General features: G+C 35.3%; 4 protein-coding genes across 4 annotated transcripts; 2 read left to right on the top strand and 2 right to left on the bottom strand.

Annotated features, from left to right (window-relative positions):
• Positions 1-2,948: 2,948 nt before the first annotated feature.
• On the bottom strand, positions 2,949-6,427 carry LOC106415693 (protein ENHANCED DISEASE RESISTANCE 4). The gene is made up of 6 exons (XM_013856453.3): positions 6,023-6,427; positions 5,800-5,939; positions 3,769-5,536; positions 3,635-3,695; positions 3,332-3,555; positions 2,949-3,247 (listed from the first exon to the last, which is right to left on the bottom strand). The coding sequence occupies exons 2-6, from the start codon at positions 5,912-5,914 to the stop codon at positions 3,193-3,195; spliced, it is 2,223 nt and encodes a 740-aa protein (XP_013711907.2). The 5' UTR covers positions 5,915-5,939; positions 6,023-6,427; the 3' UTR covers positions 2,949-3,192.
• Positions 6,428-8,558: 2,131 nt separating this feature from the next.
• Positions 8,559-10,601, bottom strand: BNAC08G31530D. The gene has a single exon (XM_013855064.3). The coding sequence runs from the start codon at positions 9,069-9,071 to the stop codon at positions 8,661-8,663; it is 411 nt and encodes a 136-aa protein (XP_013710518.1). The 5' UTR covers positions 9,072-10,601; the 3' UTR covers positions 8,559-8,660.
• A 5,496-nt stretch (positions 10,602-16,097) lies between these two features.
• On the top strand, positions 16,098-18,329 carry LOC106415673 (mitochondrial adenine nucleotide transporter ADNT1). The gene is made up of 8 exons (XM_013856432.3): positions 16,098-16,389; positions 16,478-16,526; positions 16,604-16,767; positions 16,972-17,009; positions 17,202-17,314; positions 17,455-17,568; positions 17,656-18,006; positions 18,085-18,329. Exons 1-8 carry the CDS (start codon positions 16,286-16,288, stop codon positions 18,166-18,168), a joined length of 1,017 nt encoding a protein of 338 aa, XP_013711886.1. The 5' UTR covers positions 16,098-16,285; the 3' UTR covers positions 18,169-18,329.
• Positions 18,330-18,483: 154 nt separating this feature from the next.
• LOC106415672 (tubulin gamma-1 chain) lies at positions 18,484-21,473 on the top strand. Its single transcript, XM_013856431.3, has 9 exons — positions 18,484-18,830; positions 18,924-19,124; positions 19,224-19,335; positions 19,876-20,435; positions 20,517-20,591; positions 20,653-20,697; positions 20,791-20,916; positions 21,009-21,113; positions 21,201-21,473. The coding sequence occupies exons 1-9, from the start codon at positions 18,702-18,704 to the stop codon at positions 21,267-21,269; spliced, it is 1,422 nt and encodes a 473-aa protein (XP_013711885.1). The 5' UTR covers positions 18,484-18,701; the 3' UTR covers positions 21,270-21,473.
• The last annotated feature ends 609 nt before the right edge of the window (positions 21,474-22,082 follow it).

The raw sequence follows: 22,082 nt of genomic DNA, 5'->3' as shown, positions 1-22,082 counted from the left end.
ACTGGATAAATTTGATAGGCAAAAAGAATTGTCCACCCCCACAGCCCCACTAACTAAAATGCAAATTCGTATAAATGAAAAACAACCATGGAAAATATGTATTCATGGTAAAGTTAATTATTTTCTACCTCTGAGGCGCATTTTCTTTTCGTTTTGTATTTCTTTCCAAAAAAAAAAATTTATATGGTTTACACCTTGCTTGCGTATATTCAAGGTTTGCTATTTGATCATTGGGTGCTAAACGCAACATAACTCCTCCAAAAATATGTGTTGGAATTTTGACAAACATTAAATGGATTCATGAGCAATAGCAGAATAAACACATACTGCTAATAAGAAAATAAAAGGTTCATCTTCTTAAAGAAAAATGTATGATGATGAGCTTTGACATGTAGTACGTGCATTACTATTATAAATAGTGTGGATTGTCTTTTTGTATTTTTAACTGATATTTGAAATACATCATTAATTCAGTTAATCAGAGAACTGAGTTTACAGAGTCATAAACATTTTAAAATTAATTTCAATAGTATTTTTTGAAATTTTGAAAGTCATACAACTTATATCTTTAAAATTTAGAAATAAATTCTTCCATTGGTTCTCAGAATTGGTTCTAAATGAACTATTGGAAATTACGTGATAATAACATAAACCTAATATTTTTGAGAGAACATTTATCCTTTTTATTTTTGACAATGCAAATATATCTTCCTAATACGAAAGATATCATAAAAATGGAAATTGTTGACAAATTTTAAATAAAAACAACATTAATTTAAAAATAGAGATGGTAAGTATATGTCAAACAAAGAATAAGAGACAAAGTTCACAAAGAAAAAAAGACAAAAAAAATATTTGTTTTGGTAAGAGTTTTGAGGCCCTCAAATTAATGAGACTGATTTTAGCTCCAACTATAAGTTAAAATGAAAAATTATTTGAAAAACGTCATGTTTGTGAAAGTGAGAAATAGACTCTATCACTATGTATTCCCTTATGGATAGCTTTGAACTAAGAAATTATCTTTTCTGTCTAATAGATTTATAATATGCTTGATTAACTTGACTGAGAATAAAATGTCAAGTTTTTTAAAAATCAAATAATTTATTTGGAATTTCATAGAGAAAAATACGCAAATATCTCTTAGAGAATATTATTATGCTTTGATATTTTATTTTAAATTTGTTTTGTTGCATGGAAACAAAAGTATTTGACTAGAGTTTTTTTTAATGTACATCACAAGATTTTAGTTGCTCTTCATTTCGCCTATTGGTTGATTTTAACATCAAAAACAAAATTTGATTTTACGTTAATTTAACCATAATTTATCAAAATTAAATAAACAAAATAAGAGAAAAAATGAATTTTAACTGATACTCTCTCCGTTTTTTTGTATAATGTTTTAAAAAATATTTTTGTTTCAATTTGTACGATGTTTTGAGACTTTCTATGAAAAACTGTTAAAGCAATTGATTAAATATGAAAAAAAATAATGTATAGTCTTTGTCTTATTCGTTAAGAATAGCAAAGATTAGTTATTTTTTACTACTTTTTGTTGTAATTGAGTGTTTTTACAAAAGTATATTTTTAAAATTCGAATGTTTACTACATTACTTCCTGAAAATGTGCCCATGGTAAGGATTGAACTCTAACTCAGAAAACGGGCAACCGAAGTCAAGCATACATAAGACAATTTTCATGCGTGAATACCCGGGTTTCTTAATTTATGTGTTTATACTAAAACATCATATAAAAAGAAACAGATGAAATACTATTTTAACCTTTTTTTTGGACAACAGTAATACTACTTTAACTTAATACCAGTTTATAATGTTTTTCTGCTATTAAAAGAAATTTTTTTTTTAATAATTTCAAAATTGTAGTCACCAAAAATAATACAAAGTTACAATTTTATAATAACTTACATCATAAATATTTATAAAATCAAATACAATCTTTTAAAAAGATCCCAAGTTAATTAAAATATATGGAAAGAAACCGACCAACATTTAAATAAACAAGGTAAGAGAATAACTGAATTTTAACTAATACTATTTTTAACTTAATTACCAGTTTATATGGTTTTTCTGCTATTGAAAATTGTAGTCACCAAAAATAATACAAAATTATAATTTCTCTAATAATTTACATCATAAAAATATATAATTAAAAATATGGAAAGAAACTACGCCCGGGAAAAAGTCTCTAGTTATTCTAATTAAGATTCATCAGGAACTCACCTGGATCAACTCCATCTGTGTTTGGAGAGTCGAGAGAAGCAAAGATTGTGAGATTCTTTACAACAACATCTCTGTTCAGACAACCAAAAAAAAAATCCATATAAGAACACAAGATTAGCTGAAAACAAATAGCATTAGATTAAGTGTAACCTGGCATGCAATAAACAGGATGAATGTTCCAAAAAGGTTGTTCCAAAAAAAAAAAAAAAAAAAAAAAAAAAAAAAAAAAAAGTTCCTAAAAGGTAAATTCAAGAAGGTGAGGTTGGAGATGATAAGACCAGTAGAGTTCATGAGCTCAACGAGATGAGGTCTTGTATAGTTTAGCTCTCCATTTCTAAACCAATCCCACCATTTACTTCCTTGACCATCTGTTGTCCCGTTCTCACCTATGGTTACAGTATCATGAGACAAACATCATCCATATATTAAGTTGCTATATTAGTTGGTACCTTTGATGACTACATCTGTGAGAATCTGACCATATAGAAGACTCCTATGCCTTTTACCGGGCAACTCTCTTCCTCGTCCATACGATGTTAATGATACACATTCTACAAGTTTCTATATTTCATTTTTAGAATGGTTAAACAAAAACATTTATTCCGAATTTAAATATAAAATGCAGAAAGATCGCATAATATTTTTGATAAATTTAACAGATTTAAAATATAAATCAGCGCGTAATGCGGAAAAAAATCTGCGAGCATTCAGTGACATATTTACCGGACCTCATTTGCTTAATAAAATACTACCATATCGATTGTGACAAGCTTTGTTTGACATTAAAAGAAAAAAAAGACTACAAATACTAAAAGTTGACAGATTTCAACATGAGATCACAACTAGTTTTGGAGAAAAGAACCTAATATTTAATAATTAGTGTCTCGACAAATTCCATAACTTCTTTCCTTTTTGACAAATTTGTAGTTGCCTTGCTCCGCAAGCATCACTGCCTTCAAGTAGCTCTCTTTGGACATCTCATCCCAAACCCACGCTTCAACTTCTCAATCCTACACCATTCCAACGAAACCAAACATATGTCAGATAGATCTTTCTTAGTGAAGAAGAAAGAGCAAGCCAAAAAAGAAGCTTACGTTGGGGCAAGTTTCCCAAGGCAATCAAGCTCTTCACCAGTGTCTTCATCTATAACTCTACCGGTAATGTCCACAATGTATGACCTATCTCTGTCTGGAGGAAGCCCTCTACCCGCAAGCAACTCCAAATCCTTACGGTGAAGCTCTCTTCCGTTCACAAACACTCCTGTTGTTCCACCTGCACAGTTCTCTGGCATTGGGAAGTTTAACTCCTCTATAAATGGCTACACCAACAACAACAATGCTTTAGATACAATACAACACATTGACAAGAAGCAGTTATCAAAATGTGTGTTAAATTACCGGTATTATTCCAAGACCTGGACCTCCCATAACTCCCCAGAATCCAGCTCTATAATCATACCTAGAAATTAACACACATTATATAAGAGTCGCACAATGTTATTAACATAAAGAGTCCAATAATGTTATTATACCAGTAGCTTCCTGGCTGAATGGCTCCTGCTTGCTTCTCAGCTTTTCTCAGCATACGTTCTGTTAAACTATGTCCATTTATAGAAACACTGCTTCTGTTCCCTTCATCGTTATGAATAGACTTTGTCAAATCCTTGAAGCTCTTCTTCACAATGCTAGCGAACCCGTTCTTCTTTGATCTTTGCTGGTGATGATGATCTTTAGATACTCCACTGTAGTCGTTGAAAGAAACCTCCATCTCACTCGCAAGAGAAACCTCCTTCATTGAGTTCTGTCTCATCGTCTTACTCAGCGTCACCCTCTCCTGTTCTGAACTAAAGCTGCGGCTCCCCGCTCCAGCCCTCTCGTGGTTGATCGAAGAGTAGTTAACAAAGTTCTCGTGAAGAGGCGAGTCAAGCGGTTTCGCTGTTAGACTATCCGAGCTAAGCTCGTCTTCAGAGAGGCTAGCGGAATGAGAACGAACTATCTGCACGTCTTGAGACTTATCTTGCTCATCATCCAACGAATGGAACACGTAGCCGAGAAGATCATAGTCATCAGAGGTGTAATCAGCAGCAGCAGCAGCCACACGAGCCTGAGCCTCTCCTGTGTTGTTTGCTGCAGAGAGAACAAACTTGTTGTTGACAACAGACAAGTCAATCAAACAAGAGCACGCGCCGCATCTCATCTTCACCTCTTTCTTCCCTCCTCCTCCTCCAGCTTCCGGTTTCTTCGGCAGCTGGAGAAGCTCGAAGCAGTTCTGACACGTTATGAACGGAGCGCCACCAGCCAAGGGGCGGATATGACGAGATCCTCCTGATAACACAACCTTAGGAGGAGGACGAACACGCGGAAGAGAGTCCACAGGCCATCTTCCATGAGGCTGATGAAGCGGCGGAGCACGAGAAGAAGGGTAGGCTCTATGGTTATGAGGTGGAGGAGCGAAACCCATAACGCTCTCAGGAGGATAGAACCCGGCGTTGTAAGGTGCGTCGTGAGGGATCACTGAGCCTCTCCAGCAGTGGTAACAAGTGCAAGAGGAGTGATGAAACGGCCCGTTTTGCTGGAAGAGATCGTTGTTATTGCCAAGAAACTGTCCTCCTCCGGAGAAGTATGGTCCTCTTCCGTAAGAAGGATGCATCAGACCATGATGGTCATTGTTGTTGTAAGGAAACTGCGGTTCAGGATGGTAATAAGAAGGACCTGTTCCGGAACTGTAAAACCGAACCGGAGGAGCCTTGTTAGGAGCCTGTTCTTTAGGTTTGCTGTCGCCAGCGACGTTGCAAGACTGAACAAGCTGTTCTTTGAGCTTATCCAACTGTCTAAGAAGTCCAGCTCTGTCCTGCTCGATAGCTTCACGGCTCTGTGAGTGTGGCAAGTAGTTAGGAGCAGAAGAAGTGCCTTCATCAGAAAGAGGAGGATACATTGAAGTGGACAATCTGTTGTTGGTGTTGATGACACTATCAGAGTCACATCTCTTGGTTGTTCTTTTCCTAAACCGATCTAAACCGGGTTCTTGTCTCCCGGATTGAGATTTAGGGTCATCTTTATCAGCTAGTGTAGAGCTGTTACCACCGACATCCAAAGCCTTGGTTTTTGAACAAGGATCACTCTCAACGGCAAGTGGAACGTTTAGCTGGGAAGGAGAAGTTGGTGTAGTAACATCAGAGTCAGATAATGAGGTTTGACTAGCTTTCTCAGGGGAGCTAGTGGAGTTAACTGAAACTGGTTTGGCTCTATCTTCCACGGACTTGTCTGAAACCGAATCTACTTCACGCTCCTTGATTTTGGCTGTTATGTTAGTAAACCACAAAGTCTCATTAGGAATACATAAAGAAACATAAGACTATTTAAATGTGAATTTAAAAAAAAAAAAAAAAAAGACAGAACAGAAGCTGCTGATAAACTCTTCTTGTCTTAAGAACATCAAAACAAGAACTTATAAAGTTTCAAAAAAAAAAAAAAACTATAAATTTCTTCAGACATTGATTCTACCAAAAAGCACACTCAACAAAGTCATAAGCACTTAATTATTGGGAGCTCAGAAGTTATACCACGAAGGACGGTGAAGCAGCCACCGCACTGGAAGAAAGGGGAATCTTCAGGCTCTGATAAGAGATTCTCGCACTTTGGACAACGAACTAGTCTTAGTTTTGTCGACTCAGCCATTTTTTTTTTCTTTCCAATTAAACGTCTGATAAAGAGTAATTAAAAGGAGAATGAGTATAAAAGGAAAATAGTTTTGAAGCAAAGAAATTTAAAAACTAAAAACTGAACCTTTAGCCCAGAGGTTTCTTCTTTGGTTGGGTTTAAGCTTCCTTCTCTCGTGCTACCAGATCCTCTGTTTTGTATCTTGGGTTTTCTCGGAACCAAGAAAGAAGAGAAAATCACAAAGAGAAAAAGACAGAGGAAAATGCTGTCTGAGAAGTAAAAATCATAACTTTGGAATTAAAATAAAAATAGTAAGCAAACTTGTGAATCTCTGTTTGCCTTTTATGGTTACTTGTTCTCTCTAGTTTGGTCTTGTTGGGAGAAAAAAATCTCTCTGGGTTTTTGCTAATATGTTTCTGCAATTCTCGCTCCTTTTCACACGGTGGGTAGCAGACAAGAGTATAAAAATAAATAAATCACTCACTTGGGTAAAAGAAATAAATAAATAAACGGCGTTCATTAAAACGACTGCGTTTTTCACAGTGAGCGTTTTATTACTACTAGTTTCAATTATTCTCTCTCCCTTCCGAGCTGTGACGCAACCCCACTCTAACCAAACGGAGCATCCACTCTGAGTTCCGTCTAATCTTCTGCCCTCTGTACATTTATGCTGACCTGGTGTACGTTTTTACCACTTACTTTGGTTTTTCAATAATTATGTTGTAAAAAATACAAAATCATTGGTTTTTAAATAAATGTTTACTCTTATACACATTATTACACGTATAGTAATGTTTTCATGGTTCTTAGAGTTTTTTATTATATGTTTATCTTTTTTTCTCAGTGGACGATGTACAGCATATAGATAGAGACCAACACCAACACAATCAAGAATTAACCAAACTATAAAGAAAAGGAAGAAGTTTTGCTTTTGCTTTTTATAACAACCATAGAGTATATGTAATAGCTTTTCTTTTTAGCTTCGATGTCAGCGAGCACTGAGGTAAAAAGAAAAGCAGGGTTTTGGCCTTTGTTAAAAGATGTGACAGACTATAATTTTGAAAAATATTTATAGCATTTTTATAAATTAGAGCAAAATAACAACAATATGGAGAAAAAAAGATAAAGATAAATTAGATGGCAAGAAAAGGAAATATTCGTAAATTAAAGGTCAAAGAAGAAAGAAACGTTAATAAAAGTGGCCCATGTGTACATATATAGTGGGACCTGATATCACACCAAACGAACCACCGATGGTAGGCCCACTTTCCTGATTTCTTTGTGGGAATATAACTCACATTTTTCTTCGGTGTGCTTCTTTTGACTGTTTTTTTTGTGACTTTTACTTTAGTGTGATCTCTATCTTTACTACTAACCACAGACGAAAAAATGAGCATTATTTACTTATCTTTTTGTACCATCGTTACAACACATTCTTACTTTGATTTTAACAAGAATAATTCTTTGATAATAGGAAAGAGATTTATAATCTTTTGTTATATTGCATTGGAAAATATTTGGTATATTAAAGATAAAGAGGACATATGGAATTCATAACTTATACCGATTGGATGAGAGGAATCAAGCTTTTGTAGATGCTCACTAATATCTTGAGCTTTACTGCTTTACATGGAATCTTGTAACGGTTAAACTAAAACTATATGCTAAAAGAAAAAGTGATACAAACGAGAACACAAAGCAGCATTTTGGCTCCGTTCAAATCTTGTATTATATGGGCCATAATAAACTTGAACCAATGAGCCCATTTGCGAGTTTCTCAATACATCAAAATAATCACTGATCAGATTATGAAATTACCAAGTTTCCAAGACTAAATCATTGACTAGGTCAATAAACCATGTGTTTGTTTAGACTATTGTCAGACAAACCATGAAATATTCTAGAGCCAATATACACATTGCTTCACATCTTTTGTCCTTCTTTATTCACTTGTGTTTTCTTTCAAGTTCACATTTTTCTTCTGACACTCCCTTTTGGATTCGAGATCTAAATTTCCTTTATTAATATATATGCTAATAATTCACATCATTTCCTTTTAGCTAGATTCCAACAATTAATTTCTATAGTTTGCTAAAAATGTCATCATCATCATCAGGCAAACAGTAACATTACGTGAGAGGAAGGTTACCAGTAACGGAGAAGGTTGTTTTCTTGTCTCAAAGCTTGTAATCACCACTAATACTATACGATAAACACTCAACTATTAAAATCTTCCATGTTTTTTCACTTAAGTTTTTCTTATAATATAACACACAGATTCACTTGCATGTTTTTTACGTTACAATCGTTGAATCCCTTATTATTGTTTCTTTTTGTGTGTGTGCACATCCCTTGTTATTGTTGAAATGTAATATTTTATTGCAAGCTGTAAACGCAAGTAACGTTTATCTGTTTGAGTTTTGCGCATTACAAATACTGCAAAGAAAATTGTGAAATTATTTAAATATTTTTATTGTTAGTAACCGCTGGTATCGTAACTGCTTCTAAGCGTTACATCTCATATTTTATGAAGTAAACGTGGATTGCATGTTAATCCAGAAGTTCACACTTTACATGTCCTACTCCTACATGCTCTAACGTTCAGTACATATGACGATGATAATGTCAATTTTAAAAATGCAATAAATCTGCATTTTATCAATGGAGCAACAAAGTTCAAATCACATTCTCATTACAGTTTATTCGATAAAATTTCAAATTATACAAACAATAATTAATCTTTTTCTTACGAAGGAGAGAAACATCACATCTTCAGAGAACCGGATCTTGTTGTAGGGATCCTTAACCTAGATAGAACTCGATGAAACACCTTCTTGGTCTTCTTCTTAATGTGTTCCTCCTCCACGACATCTGCGTTTTTCTTGTTCTTCCACCATTTCATCCCAAAAACACCACCCAATAATTTACCCGTCGTTGAATCAGAGGAACAGCATAGATCCACGACCGTGCTGGCTGCGCGATGAGCCTTATCGCTCAAATCTGACGGTGTACGAGAAGAACAAACTTTTCTGGCGCCGGAGAGAGAGGGGAGATACATGAAGTGGCGTTCGATGATGTGAGTGAGAGATACGAGCTCGTATGAGTCATAGAGTGGGCTTCCACAATCCCACACTACACGATCATTATTATGATCATGATCATGATCATCAACCATCTTCTTAATTACTCTTCTCTATGATGTTTTTCATGAGCGTGTTTGTGTGGAAGTGTGTTTCTCGATGTAGGTTTCTGACAATGTGAGTGCGTTTTTCAATGTTTTTAAGGTGTTTTGTTTTCTTCCTTTAGTTTTTGTATCTGGTCATATCCATGGTCTTATTATAACATCCAAGCTGGCGATATTTGTTTCTGTCTTTGACGATTAATTACTCATAATAGTTTTTTTTCTTAATGTTGGCCAAAAAGGAGAAAGAATAATATATTACAGAATAAAACTTAATAGATGAAAAGCTCTGAACTTGTTAAAAAAGAGTTAAACAAGCTGATGAGTTTGTGATAGGTCCCTTGCCAAGAGATATCAATGTTGATCTAGAAACATGTGATTTGATACCAATTAAGGTCTCTCTTCAAATCAAAGAGAATTTGTTCAAGAACAAATTAAGAACACACTAGAACACGCTTTTCTTTTGGGTAGTTATGACTACCTCTTTTTGTTGTTTGCATTGATTTAAATAGATAAAAGTTACAAGAAGCAATTGTGGGATCATGATCCCTATACAACGATGAAATGGGAAACGTGGGATGATTAAGTTCCTAAACATTAGGAAGAATCAGTCTCCATTATTAACAACTAAACTCATTAAAATAAATAATTAAAAGAACAATGAAACACTGCAAACCAGGTCCGGTTAGTTGACCAACGTTAACGCGATTACTATCTCATCAATACTCCGGACGTCAAAGAACCTTGTCCTCAAGGTTCGTGATGAACTGAGGAAAGCTCGACTTGAGTTGCTTCTCTTTCTTCCATGTTGATTCTTCTTGCCAGTAGATGTCTTTCAACGCATTACAACTTCAAAGACCCAGACCAAGCTTGTTTCCTTATTAGAATAAAACTGTTTTTTTTTGCTTTTCTTTTAAATGACAAGTAAGATGAAATTTTTTTTTTTTGAAAACTGAAAAACAATGGAAGAATTACAGATTTTAATCCATAACAAATGAAAGGATGTTGAACTTGATCAACAAACCCGAAAAGAAGAAAATGGTAAAAAGAAAAAATCGCTGGATAGATCTCAATGATCGTTGATTCTGAGAATGATCGTTCGTCGAGGATTCTTGATAACCGTTGATTCATGAAGAATACCGATAACAAGGAAGATGAAAAATATAAAGTTTTTGATACCACAAAGTGGTCCGGATCAAAAACAAAACATGCTCTGATACCACTGATAGGTCCCTTGCCAAGAGATATCAACGTTGATCTAGAAACATGTGATTTGATACCAATTAAGGTCTCTCTTCAAATCAAAGAGAATTTGTTCAAGAACAAATTAAGAACACACTAGAACACGCTTTTCTTTTGGGTAGTTATGACTACCTCTTTTTGTTGTTTGCATTGATTTAAATAGATAAAAGTTACAAGAAGCAATTGTGGGATCATGATCTCTATACAACGATGAAATGGGAAACGTGGGATGATTAAGTTCCTAAACATTAGGAAGAATCAGTTTCCATTATTAACAACTAAACTCATTAAAATAAATAATTAAAAGAACAATGAAACACTGCAAACCAGGTCCGGTTCGTTGACCAACGTTAACGCGATTACTATCTCATCAGTTTGGTTTGTTTTTACATTTAACTCAGTGGCCGACTCACTGAGAGCTACGTTGCACGGAAACTTCATCGGACGTCCGCTTCCCGGTTCGAACCGGAATCAGAATACGAACCTTGTGGAAGCTTACGGAATCTCGCTTCCAAAACACTTCTAAAATATTATCTTTAAAAATACGTTGGAAGCTTATGATTCCGTTTTAGAATCACGCTTTCATTCTTTAAAAAAAAAACACAAAATCTTATATCATAAAAATATAAAATTATAGTTTTTAATTTACATAAAATCCAAATTTTTTAATAGTACTAGATATTTTACCGCGCTACGCGCGGTTTGTTTGTGTATAAAATTTATATAATTTTAGTATTAAATATAACTTAAACCTTAGAGTTTTTTTTAAAGGTTTTTTTATGTTTATATTATATCCTTTATTTTTTTTGAAAGATTATATTTTGTTCCTTTGAAATATCATCACATTCTATTTTAATATATATATATATATATTATCTTAAACATATTAGATGTTTCTATTAATCTTTTAGTAAGCATATTTAAATCTTTCTTAAAATTTAAATAACTCTATATTTAATAAAATATAAATGTCTTCTATTATCTAATGTATATTATATATTTTCTTATAGATCATCTGATTGATTTTTTAAATTATTATTTGAAGTATAGGTAAATAACCTTTGCTTCATATAAATATATAATTTTATAAATGTGTAATAATTTTGAATATTGAAACCTGTAAATATTGATGACTAATAAAAATGATTTAGTAATTATTAAAGTTTTGAAGCCATCATTTATTTTTAATATTAAAACTGTTTGGCATTTATTATTTGTAAATAATTATTTATTATGAAAATGTGAAATCTGTAGTAGATTTCAATACGAACGATTCCATTTTTAGTTAGTTACTACATAAAAGTACTTTGAATAGTTTTCATTACACACATGCGGATATATTAGTCATTGGTAATATGTAAAAAGATTACAACCTTGGAATATCGTTTGTATGTTACCGTAGAAACATATTTCCACTATTCTTAACTTTTAGACGGTGGAATAGCGAGAAGTAAATTAGAATTTTTTAAAAAAATTGTAAAAAAAATTCATTGCATTGATTGGTGATGCTCTAACCTTGATCTTTACACACATTTATTTCATATAACACTATATTAAATTATTAATAGACTCGAGGTAACAATTTAAAAAAGTCTTTGTAATGTGATTTACTGAATGTAATCAAAAGCTCTAAACAGCTTATAAATTTATAATTTTCATCCTATAATTTTGTAACTAAAATACATTAAAGCGTATTTCTATTTTATATTGACATATATGATTTTTAAGAATTTTAACACTTTTAATATTTAATTTGTTTCTTTATGTTAGTTTAAATTTGTAATATTTTAATAAATATTAAAATATTATATGTTAATTTTAAAATAATTAAAAATATTTGAGAAGAATCTTTAATATTAATAAATACATAAATATAAATAATGGTGAAAAGATTGAATAAATAATTAATTAAAAATTAATTGTGATTAAGTTATTCACTTATCTTGTTTTTTTTCTGAAAAGTTTTAAATTTACAAATAATTAAATTTGTTTTAATTTTAAAATCAGCTAATATCTATTTTTACTGACACTGCACAACCTGCTAGTTCTATATGTATATTTTATTATCTTGTTTTGCTATGAAAAAGTGAGTATTTTGTTACAGTAAAAGTGTTTTTAGATTATATGCTTATTTTTAAAAAATTGCTGGATTGAATGTTTAAATTTGATTGATCTATGTGAGTTTTGAAAAAAGCATAAAATGTTTATCTTCTTTTTTTTTTTTGTTCAAACCATAAATTTTTTATCTATAAATAAAACATTAGGGGCAACAGTTTTGTTGATTAAAAGAATTGTAACTCTTATTTGTTTTATCTAATTATTTTTCGAAGTATATGTTGATTAATACAGTTAGTTCTTATTGAGAGTTTATAGTTGTTAGCTTCATACAGTTATATACTTGGCCAACCTATTATTTATTTTTTCTACCAATTCGAATTGTGGAAATTCACTATGGTAAAAGTCATTTTTGGCTTTCGCCAGACGAAACTGACACAAATGACCATTTTAGAAGCTAATATCTCCACCAGAAGCTAATATCTCCGATGCGTCCACACATTCAAAAGCACTATTTTCTCGGGCAGCATACCATAAGTTAAGGACTTTAAAGTCTTGTCTGAGTTTGGTTCCATAGATTCCTAGACTAAAATAGAACAGCCTGTCTTCCTCCACAGAGGTCAGCATTCTCGATACCAGCTTAAAGATTAAAGTGATCAGGTTCGATGGTTTATGCTTATATGTAAACCTGGTTGCTTGTTGATCAGTATGGAAGAAGTTGAACGCTCATCTCCTTCTATCTTTTTGGATAGTCTCTTCTAATTCTATTGACACCTGAATACTATATCTGAGAGTATGTGATCGCCTTATTTGCTTTCTTGAAACTGATTTCCTTCCCCCCGTTGCTAATGTGTTCTCATCCTCTGGAAGTATTTGAACACTACTTGTTAAAGAATAAAATATAAAGCAGAGTAATTCTGCAAGCTTTATGGATAGGACACTGTATAAGAGTTACCTTCCTGATGAGAACCAAATGGAAGAGGAAAAGCTACCCCTTGGCTGCTGAAACTTAGGCCGTTAACAAAACCTGTAAGAACCCAAAACATTACAAACTTCATAAGGCAAGATAAATTGCATTAGATTTCATGAGAAATAAGCAAGTGTGAAGAGCATACAGATATTGGAGCAATGGAACACTACATGAAGCCTTCTCTTGAGATTTCCATCCCTTTCTTTGCCACAAAATATCTGAAAAATATGGCAATGGCTGTTCCACCTTCTATAGTTATCTGTTGCAACAAAAGGCAATCAATGTTGTTACGTGAATGAGCTATAGATTTTTGTTTACGTAGTTGAGAGAGCCAATACAAACCATGAGGAACACGAAAACCATTAGAAGTATGAAAGTGGCGTTGTTCCTTTTCTTTAGGCAGTTATTGAGCCACTGATTACACTAAACATCCAAAGAGATAAAGCTTATGGATAAACAAACAAACAAAACAACAGAGTTTCAGATTCAGGAGTTAAACCACCAAACCTTACCCTGCAATTGTGAGCAAACCTTCAATACACCGTTTACATGGCATGACTGCGTTTTAAGTTATAACTTAAATAAAACACAAAGAAATCGTCTAGAGAAGTCAAACTTTCATAACAAAAGTGGTTCTAAAAAAAGGCAATACCTCTAAATCATAACGTGAAGCAATAAAAGATATCATTTTCCTCCTCATTAGGATCTGGTGTAACAGCATAATCTTTCATGGTGAAATAGTCCCACATACACACACACACACCAGTCAATGCTTTATAAGAAAAAATTACTAATATATATCCAAGACTACTGACGCTAAAATTGAATTAGGAATAACATATCAAAGTATATCTTCCAATCTATCTAACAAAACCAATCCAGAGAGACGGAGCATTTGTTACATGTGTTGTTTCCAGTACAGAAGGGAACATACCTGATAATCAGAAAGACCCGTTAAGTTTTTCAGACACATTACCATTGCAGAGAAAGACGGATGTCTTTCAGACGATTATCAAGACGGCGCTGAAGCAGGTGGTGTCGGGATTCCATGTCGCCAATTCTGTCCGTTCACCATATTTGATGAAGTTCTGTACGGATCTTAACGTCAAACTTAGAATCTGAACAAAGTGGCTACGATTCAAAATTCAAAACATCAATTTATCGGACGCCGAGATATCATTGAGATTCGTCTTCAGAGATTTGGTGGTGAAGGGGTTTATATAACGTGAAAAACAAAAGGAGTTGGAACGATAATGTCTCTTCTGATAAAAGGAGTAAAAGCAAAATTGAATGATCGAGAGTTGATGATAAATTCAGGGATGCGAAACGGTGACGACGAAGTGGAAGAGGCGGAGTTGATCTTCGCTTTCGTTGAAGATTAGAATGGAGAGATGTGTTTGAAATGGGCCATATGAGCCCAGACAAATGGCTCAGTTTTTTTGTACTGATTGAATGACAAACTAAAGGTTTTTCATTGGCTGGTTTTTTATGCTAACGTGTACGGTTTAGAAAGCTCGATATCCCCTTTTATTACTTGTTTGATTGAATAGAGAGAATATAAATATAAAAATATTAAAAATTATCTTTATGCATTAAGGTTTTTATTAAAGATAAATCATATATTCAAATATATTATGTCAATTAATTATAAAGTATTAAAAATAATTAATATAATAATTTATTTTAAATTTAATTTATGTGTATTTTCACAGTTTTAATATGAAATGAAGAAATGCTTTATTTTAAATTTAAATCATATAATTTTTAGTTATAGATTTTTTTTAAATTCTTTTATATATATATATATATATATATGTATATGTATATATATGTACGCCTCCAACACGTATCCGCTTCCTAATTTTTTTTAAAAATCACGCTTATGCGTTTCCATACGCTTCCGCTTCCGCTTCCACTCCCACTTCCACTTCCACGTATCCGCTTCCGTTTCCATGTAACAGACTGAGAAACTGTTTTTACATTTAACTCAGTGGCAGACACAGTGAACGGGGGAACGTGCCCCCATCTAATTCTTCATTTTGTCTAAGTAACTAAGGTTAATCAATGACAGTGACCCCTATTGAATTATACGATATAGTGAAAAAATGTTAAGGGCCCCCGTTTAAATCTAGTTCTAGAACATATGAAAGCGTCCAGTTACTAGTTCAGTTCATTCTATTATATTCGGATTATGAGCCAAACTTTTTTTTCCGAGTTTAGTGAGTTCCATAAGATAAGCATGTTCCTAATGGGCCTACATAAGAGAGCTCCAAGCTTATCGATTTCGTTAGCACTTTATTTTGTTGGGTCAGTTAACGTTACTCAGTGGAATAAACTTTTACCCACTCATAAGCATAAAGAAAGTACATTTTGGCAAGGTCTATCATCAACTATGAGATCGGACCAGGCGTTTTATTTCCAAACATCCTTATCTACATTAATAAATAATGTAAAATGATAATTATATGATAGAAGGATAAGATAAGAACCAAGTAACGGAGTCGCACCGTTAACTTAAACTGACGAGATTCACAACTAATTTTTGGGTTAGATTGATGGTCCCTACTAAGAGATTTAATCTAGTGACTTTACTAAATCATCGTAAACCACTCGATCGACACAAGATCCAACGGTTCAGATTAAATTCAACAACAAGGACCTATCCGGTTTAACCGCTCTGGTGGACGGCTCTCCACGTGTCAACACCAAAAAGAGCGCGAGTATAAAATACAGTTTGCACGGCGTTAAAAAGGAAGTGTTGAAACCTCACTTTCAGTTAGCGCAGAGCCGTCAGAGACAGAACAACCTTAAAACTCAATAGAAGGAGACATCGAGGGAGGAAGGAACCGGATCTTAGATTCAATTAGACTATTTTGAATCCGGCGTGTTTCAGGGTTTAGGCTTGAGAAGGAGAAGAAGATACTTAGCTTTGTTCCTTTTTATGGCATCGGAGGATGCGAAGAGGAGTGAAGGGGTTAAGGCTCCGAGCAATGCCGTAATCGGGATCTGCAAGTCTTTGATCGCCGGTGGCGTTGCCGGCGGAGTGTGAGTTCCTCTTCCAAAATTCTCTTTCTTTTTTGGTCATTTTATTACCAAAAGTTTCAATTTTTGGATTGTTATTGTCGGATCCTAGGTCGAGAACTGCTGTTGCTCCGTTGGAGAGACTGAAGATTTTACTACAGGTGTTGTTCTTGTTGTGGTCTTTGGAATGGAGTATGGAATGTTTGCTTTAATTGGCTGGCTTTGTGTTGTCTTCTAGGTTCAAAATCCACACAGTATAAAGTACAATGGGACAGTTCAAGGATTGAAGTATATATGGAGGACCGAAGGCTTCCGTGGATTGTTTAAAGGGAATGGTGCTAACTGTGCTCGTATTGTTCCTAACTCTGCCGTCAAGTTCTTCAGCTACGAGCAGGCTTCCAAGTATGATCATCACTTTTCTCTGACCTTTACTTTGTGTGTGTGTGTGTATTCTTTTAATGTTATGAATATCCGATTTCTATAGTGGAAGGCTTTTCTAAAACAAGACAGACTTATTTGTAAAATGTGAATCTTTCAAGCTGTTGTTTTATTCTCTGTCTCTGCTTTGATTTGATGCACACTCTTATGACCTCGTTTTAATGACAGGGGGATACTCTACCTCTACCGGCAGCAAACAGGGAACGGTAAGTCTAATCTTATGATGATTACTAGACCAGACAATTAGTAATATATACAAACCAATAAGAGGTGTTGCTAATTTTGAGCTGGTGATATGCTATAGTTGCTACATTTGTTATGGAGATCGTTTCGTTGCTTTAAATCCATGTTCGGTGGATACTGTTAACTGTTACTTCTGTGGCGCTTCTTTTGAGCAGATGATGCTCAGCTCACACCTCTTCTACGGCTTGGAGCTGGAGCTTGTGCCGGAATCATTGCCATGTCAGCCACTTATCCTATGGACATGGTGCGGGGTAGGCTCACCGTCCAGGTAAAGCATCTCTGTATCTCACGAGTAAGAATTTGACAGAGATTTTACCTTCCGCGGCTTCTTGTCAGATCATTTGTTTGGTCTCTTGTTCAACTACTTACATTATCTCTCTGAAAAACAAACATGTCTTATCTGTTCAGACAGACAAATCTCCTTATCAATACAGAGGAATGGTCCATGCACTATCCACAGTCCTGCGTCAGGAAGGACCAAGAGCCTTGTACAGAGGATGGCTTCCCTCTGTAATCGGAGTTGTCAGTCCCATCTCCTTCAAACCGCAACATGTATAATAAATACATTACACGATGCATCAAAAACTAACTAATACTTTTTAATCTCAGGTTCCCTACGTAGGCCTTAACTTTGCAGTCTACGAGTCTCTAAAAGACTGGCTGGTCAAATCAAAACCTTTTGGGATAATCGACAACAACAACTCAGAGCTTACGGTGACAACAAGACTCGCATGTGGAGCCATCGCTGGAACAATGGGCCAAACCGTTGCATACCCACTTGACGTAGTTCGTAGAAGAATGCAGATGGTTGGGTGGAAAGACGCTTCATCGGTTATCACAGGTGATGGTAGAGGCAAAGCTCCAATAGAGTATTCTGGAATGGTTGACGCGTTTAAGAAAACGGTTAGACATGAAGGCGTTGGTGCATTGTACAAGGGTTTGGTCCCTAACTCCGTCAAGGTTTGTCTCTCAAAATCCTCCTCTCTGTTTTTCAAGGAGAGGGTGAATCATATATGTTCATTGTGTGTTTGTTTTCAGGTAGTGCCATCGATAGCGATAGCGTTTGTGACGTACGAGAAGGTTAAGGACATACTAGGAGTTGAGTTCAGGATATCAGATTGAAAGAAGAAGGAAGAAAGGAAAGGAGGATACAAGAGAGTTCACGTGATTTATTATATTTTTTAATCTTAGATTTAAGATTTCTGATTTTATGTATTGCACCAATAATAATAACTAATAATCAAAAGACTCAGGAGCAAATAGATATTCAAAATTGAAACTCAGTGTACACCTAGGCCATAGCCTACCTGTGCAGAAAGAAGTAATGAGATAGATATTTTTTTTGTAGAGGCATAATGGGCCGAGGAAATAGACAAAGTGGGGGAGAGTAGGCCCAATAAGACTTGGGAACAAAACAATCAGCGCAGGTTAGCAGCTGTGGCTATGCCGAGAAACCTTGTTACCGAACCACCAGAGTCTCAGTCTCTCTGCCCGCACAAAATTTGTTTTCTTTTTAATTAATTAAGTTATCTCTGGGATTTTTACTTAATTGTTTTAAAAAGGCATCCGCGCCATCGTTTCATTTCATTTTCTCAATAATCATCGATCTAGCGAAAACCCTAGTTTTTTTCTGAGAGAAGAAGAAGAAGAAGAAGATGCCGAGAGAAATAATAACGCTGCAAGTGGGACAATGCGGGAACCAGATCGGGATGGAGTTCTGGAAACAGCTTTGCCTCGAGCACGGCATCAGTAAAGACGGTATCCTCGAAGACTTCGCTACTCAGGTCCTTCCTTCCTTCCTTCCTCTCGCTTGCTGTGTATTGTATCAATTGATTCTGATTGAGCTAATTTGGGATTTGATTTGATGATATTATTAGGGAGGTGATAGAAAAGATGTGTTTTTTTACCAAGCGGATGACCAACACTACATCCCACGAGCGCTTCTGATTGATTTGGAGCCTAGAGTTATCAATGGGATTCAGAACGGGGACTACCGGAATCTCTACAACCATGAGAACATCTTCGTTGCTGACCACGGTGGTGGTGCTGGAAACAACTGGGCCAGTGGTTATCACCAGGTTTGTTTACTTGACTTGTTTGATAACGAACCCTTGTCAAACAAAACAAAAAAAAAATCGATGTGGGGGTTGTTACATGACTTTCTAAATTTGGTTTAGGGGAAAGGGGTTGAAGAGGAAATAATGGACATGATTGATCGAGAAGCTGATGGAAGTGACAGCCTTGAGGGTTTTGTTCTTTGCCATTCCATTGCTGGTGGCACTGGCTCAGGTTTTCACTATCACTCCTTCCTCATTACAGTCTAGTTTGCAAACTTATAAGCTTAATTTTATGGGAGTTCTTGACACTCTGAGTTTAGGCTTTATTTACTTCTTCTTTTAGGGAGAATGACTTTTTTTTTTGTATGCTAGCATGAAGTTAATGACTTATTAAGCCCTTCATTAGTTTAGCATTAAGGACCTTTCTCCATCCTGTTTAGTCTGCAATGCATTTGCTTAATTAATTTTGTTTTTTAGATTAAATTCATTCCTCAATAGACTAATTTGTAAACTCATAAGCTTAGTTTTATGGGACTTCTTGACATTTCTGAGTTTAAGTTCTCAGGTTTATTTGCTGCTGCTTCTACTGTGAATGACTTATTAAGCATTTGTCGCAACTCTTATAGGATTAAATACATTCATTCCTCTATGGTGTTTAGTCTGTAATGCATTTGCTAAATGATAAGTCTTGTTGTGTGACTTTTGGCATATATGCGTTTTTGAGTTAAATGTTCTCAGGCTTTTCTAAATGCTTCTTGTGATCTGAATGAAGGTATGGGCTCTTACCTACTGGAGACTCTGAACGACCGCTACAGCAAGAAGCTGGTTCAGACATATAGCGTCTTCCCCAACCAGATGGAAACAAGTGATGTAGTTGTCCAGCCCTACAATTCCCTCCTCACACTGAAACGCCTCACCTTAAACGCTGACTGCGTCGTCGTCCTCGACAACACCGCGTTGACTAGAATCGCCGTGGAGCGCCTCCATCTCACCAACCCCACCTTCGCTCAAACGAATTCGCTAGTCTCAACCGTGATGTCCGCCAGCACAACGACGCTGCGTTATCCTGGATACATGAACAACGACTTGGTTGGCTTGCTTGCGTCTCTGATCCCGACGCCGAGGTGCCACTTCCTCATGACGGGTTATACTCCGCTGACCGTTGAGCGCCAGGCGAATGTCATTCGTAAGACAACCGTGCTGGATGTCATGAGGAGGCTCCTGCAGCCGAAGAATGTGATGGTGTCGTCTTATGCTAGGAACAAGGAAGCTAGTCAGGCGAAGTACATATCAATCTTGAATATTATTCAAGGAGAAGTCGATCCCACTCAGGTACCAACTCTTCTTGTCTGACTTGTAATCGGTTGATTCTGTCTTGGTGATGATGTTATCTACCTGTGTTTGTTTCATTAGGTGCATGAGAGTTTGCAGAGGATACGAGAAAGGAAGCTCGTTAACTTCATTGAATGGGGACCTGCAAGCATACAGGTTCGACTTATTGCTTCTGACTTGACCATGGACTTTGCATCACAATTTTTTTCTTTGACAGGTTGCACTTTCCAAGAAGTCTCCATATGTTCAAACTGCCCATAGGGTAATCATTCGTTGTTCCATATATATATATATATATATCTTAAGTAAGACTAAAGACTCTTTTACTTAAGTGGTGTATCTGATGATATTTCAGGTCAGTGGTCTTATGTTAGCAAGCCACACAAGTATAAGGCACCTTTTCAGCAAATGTTTGAGCCAATATGATAAACTGAGGAAGAAGCAAGCTTTTCTTGACAATTACCGAAAGTTTCCCATGTTTGTAAGTTGACAGCTTTAGATGTCCTGCTTTTGTTTTGGTTTCGTGTTTCTTGCAGCACCAAAGCTTTGACTATTGATTATGGGTATGGACAGGACAATGATCTCTCAGAGTTTGATGAAGCAAGAGACATCATTGAGAGTTTGGTAGATGAGTACAAGGCCTGTGAATCTCCAGATTACATCAAATGGGGGATGGAGGTATGTATATAGTCAGCTTTTAACATCTATAATCTATGGAGGAAGACTAAACGATAATTGTATACTATGTTTGTGTCTTTCTCACAGGATCCTGAACAGCTTGTAACTGGTGAAGGCAATGCTTCTGGTGTTGTGGATCCTAGGATGGCGTTCTAAGTAAGAATAAATGAAAATCCAGAGTAAAGTCATTATGATGTTTTCACTTTTAAATGAGATTTTTCAGGTCATCATAGGTTTTCTTACATTATAATGGTGTTTGGTAGGATAAGTAGTAACGATTGAGAGTGTTGGCACCTAAACCTTGAATGGTATAAAACTATTAATGTATCTTGATGTGTGATGAAGACCGACTTTGCAACATTGTTATATTTCTAGTCCTTGATCATTGTCCCAATTTCAAACATAAATAGAGGGGACATCTGATTTTACATTTTATTTTATCCGACTTAAAGAAACAAAGAGTAGAATAAACGGCAACAACTTTGTAAAGGGTTGAAAGATCTTATTGGGGCCCGTGGAAGATTAGATTAGTGGGCCACTTGCCAACTTGCTTCACCTCTCAATCTCTTGTGGCCCAATCTTGATCAACCATCTGGGATTACATCCACTTTTTCCTAGTTATTTTACTCGTTTGGATTTAATATAATCTTTCAGACTTGTGAGTGTTTAATTCCGGAAATGAAAAATTAACAATATACACATTCATGTAGAGTCGGCTTCTCTTTTCTTAGAGAGAGAGGGTTTTTCTCTGGAACTCTCTTATTCTTATCTCTTTCATATATTTCAGAAGAAGAGAATTTACCGGCAGTTTTTTGTCTCGATCACTGGTTTCTTCCGGTTTATGGCTCCCGACGGTTCGGGTTTTTGACTCCGGGAAGTGGTGGTTTTTTCAACGATGTCTTCACCGGCTTTTGTCTCCGGGAATAGATGATTTCATTACATCTTCTCCGCCGGCTTTTCACCGGTGTT

Source organism: Brassica napus, chromosome C8 (genome assembly GCF_020379485.1).
Source record: "Brassica napus cultivar Da-Ae chromosome C8, Da-Ae, whole genome shotgun sequence".
Taxonomy (NCBI): domain Eukaryota; kingdom Viridiplantae; phylum Streptophyta; class Magnoliopsida; order Brassicales; family Brassicaceae; genus Brassica; species Brassica napus.
Note: the sequence above shows the minus strand (reverse complement) of the source record. Positions and strands in the feature narration are given on the sequence as shown.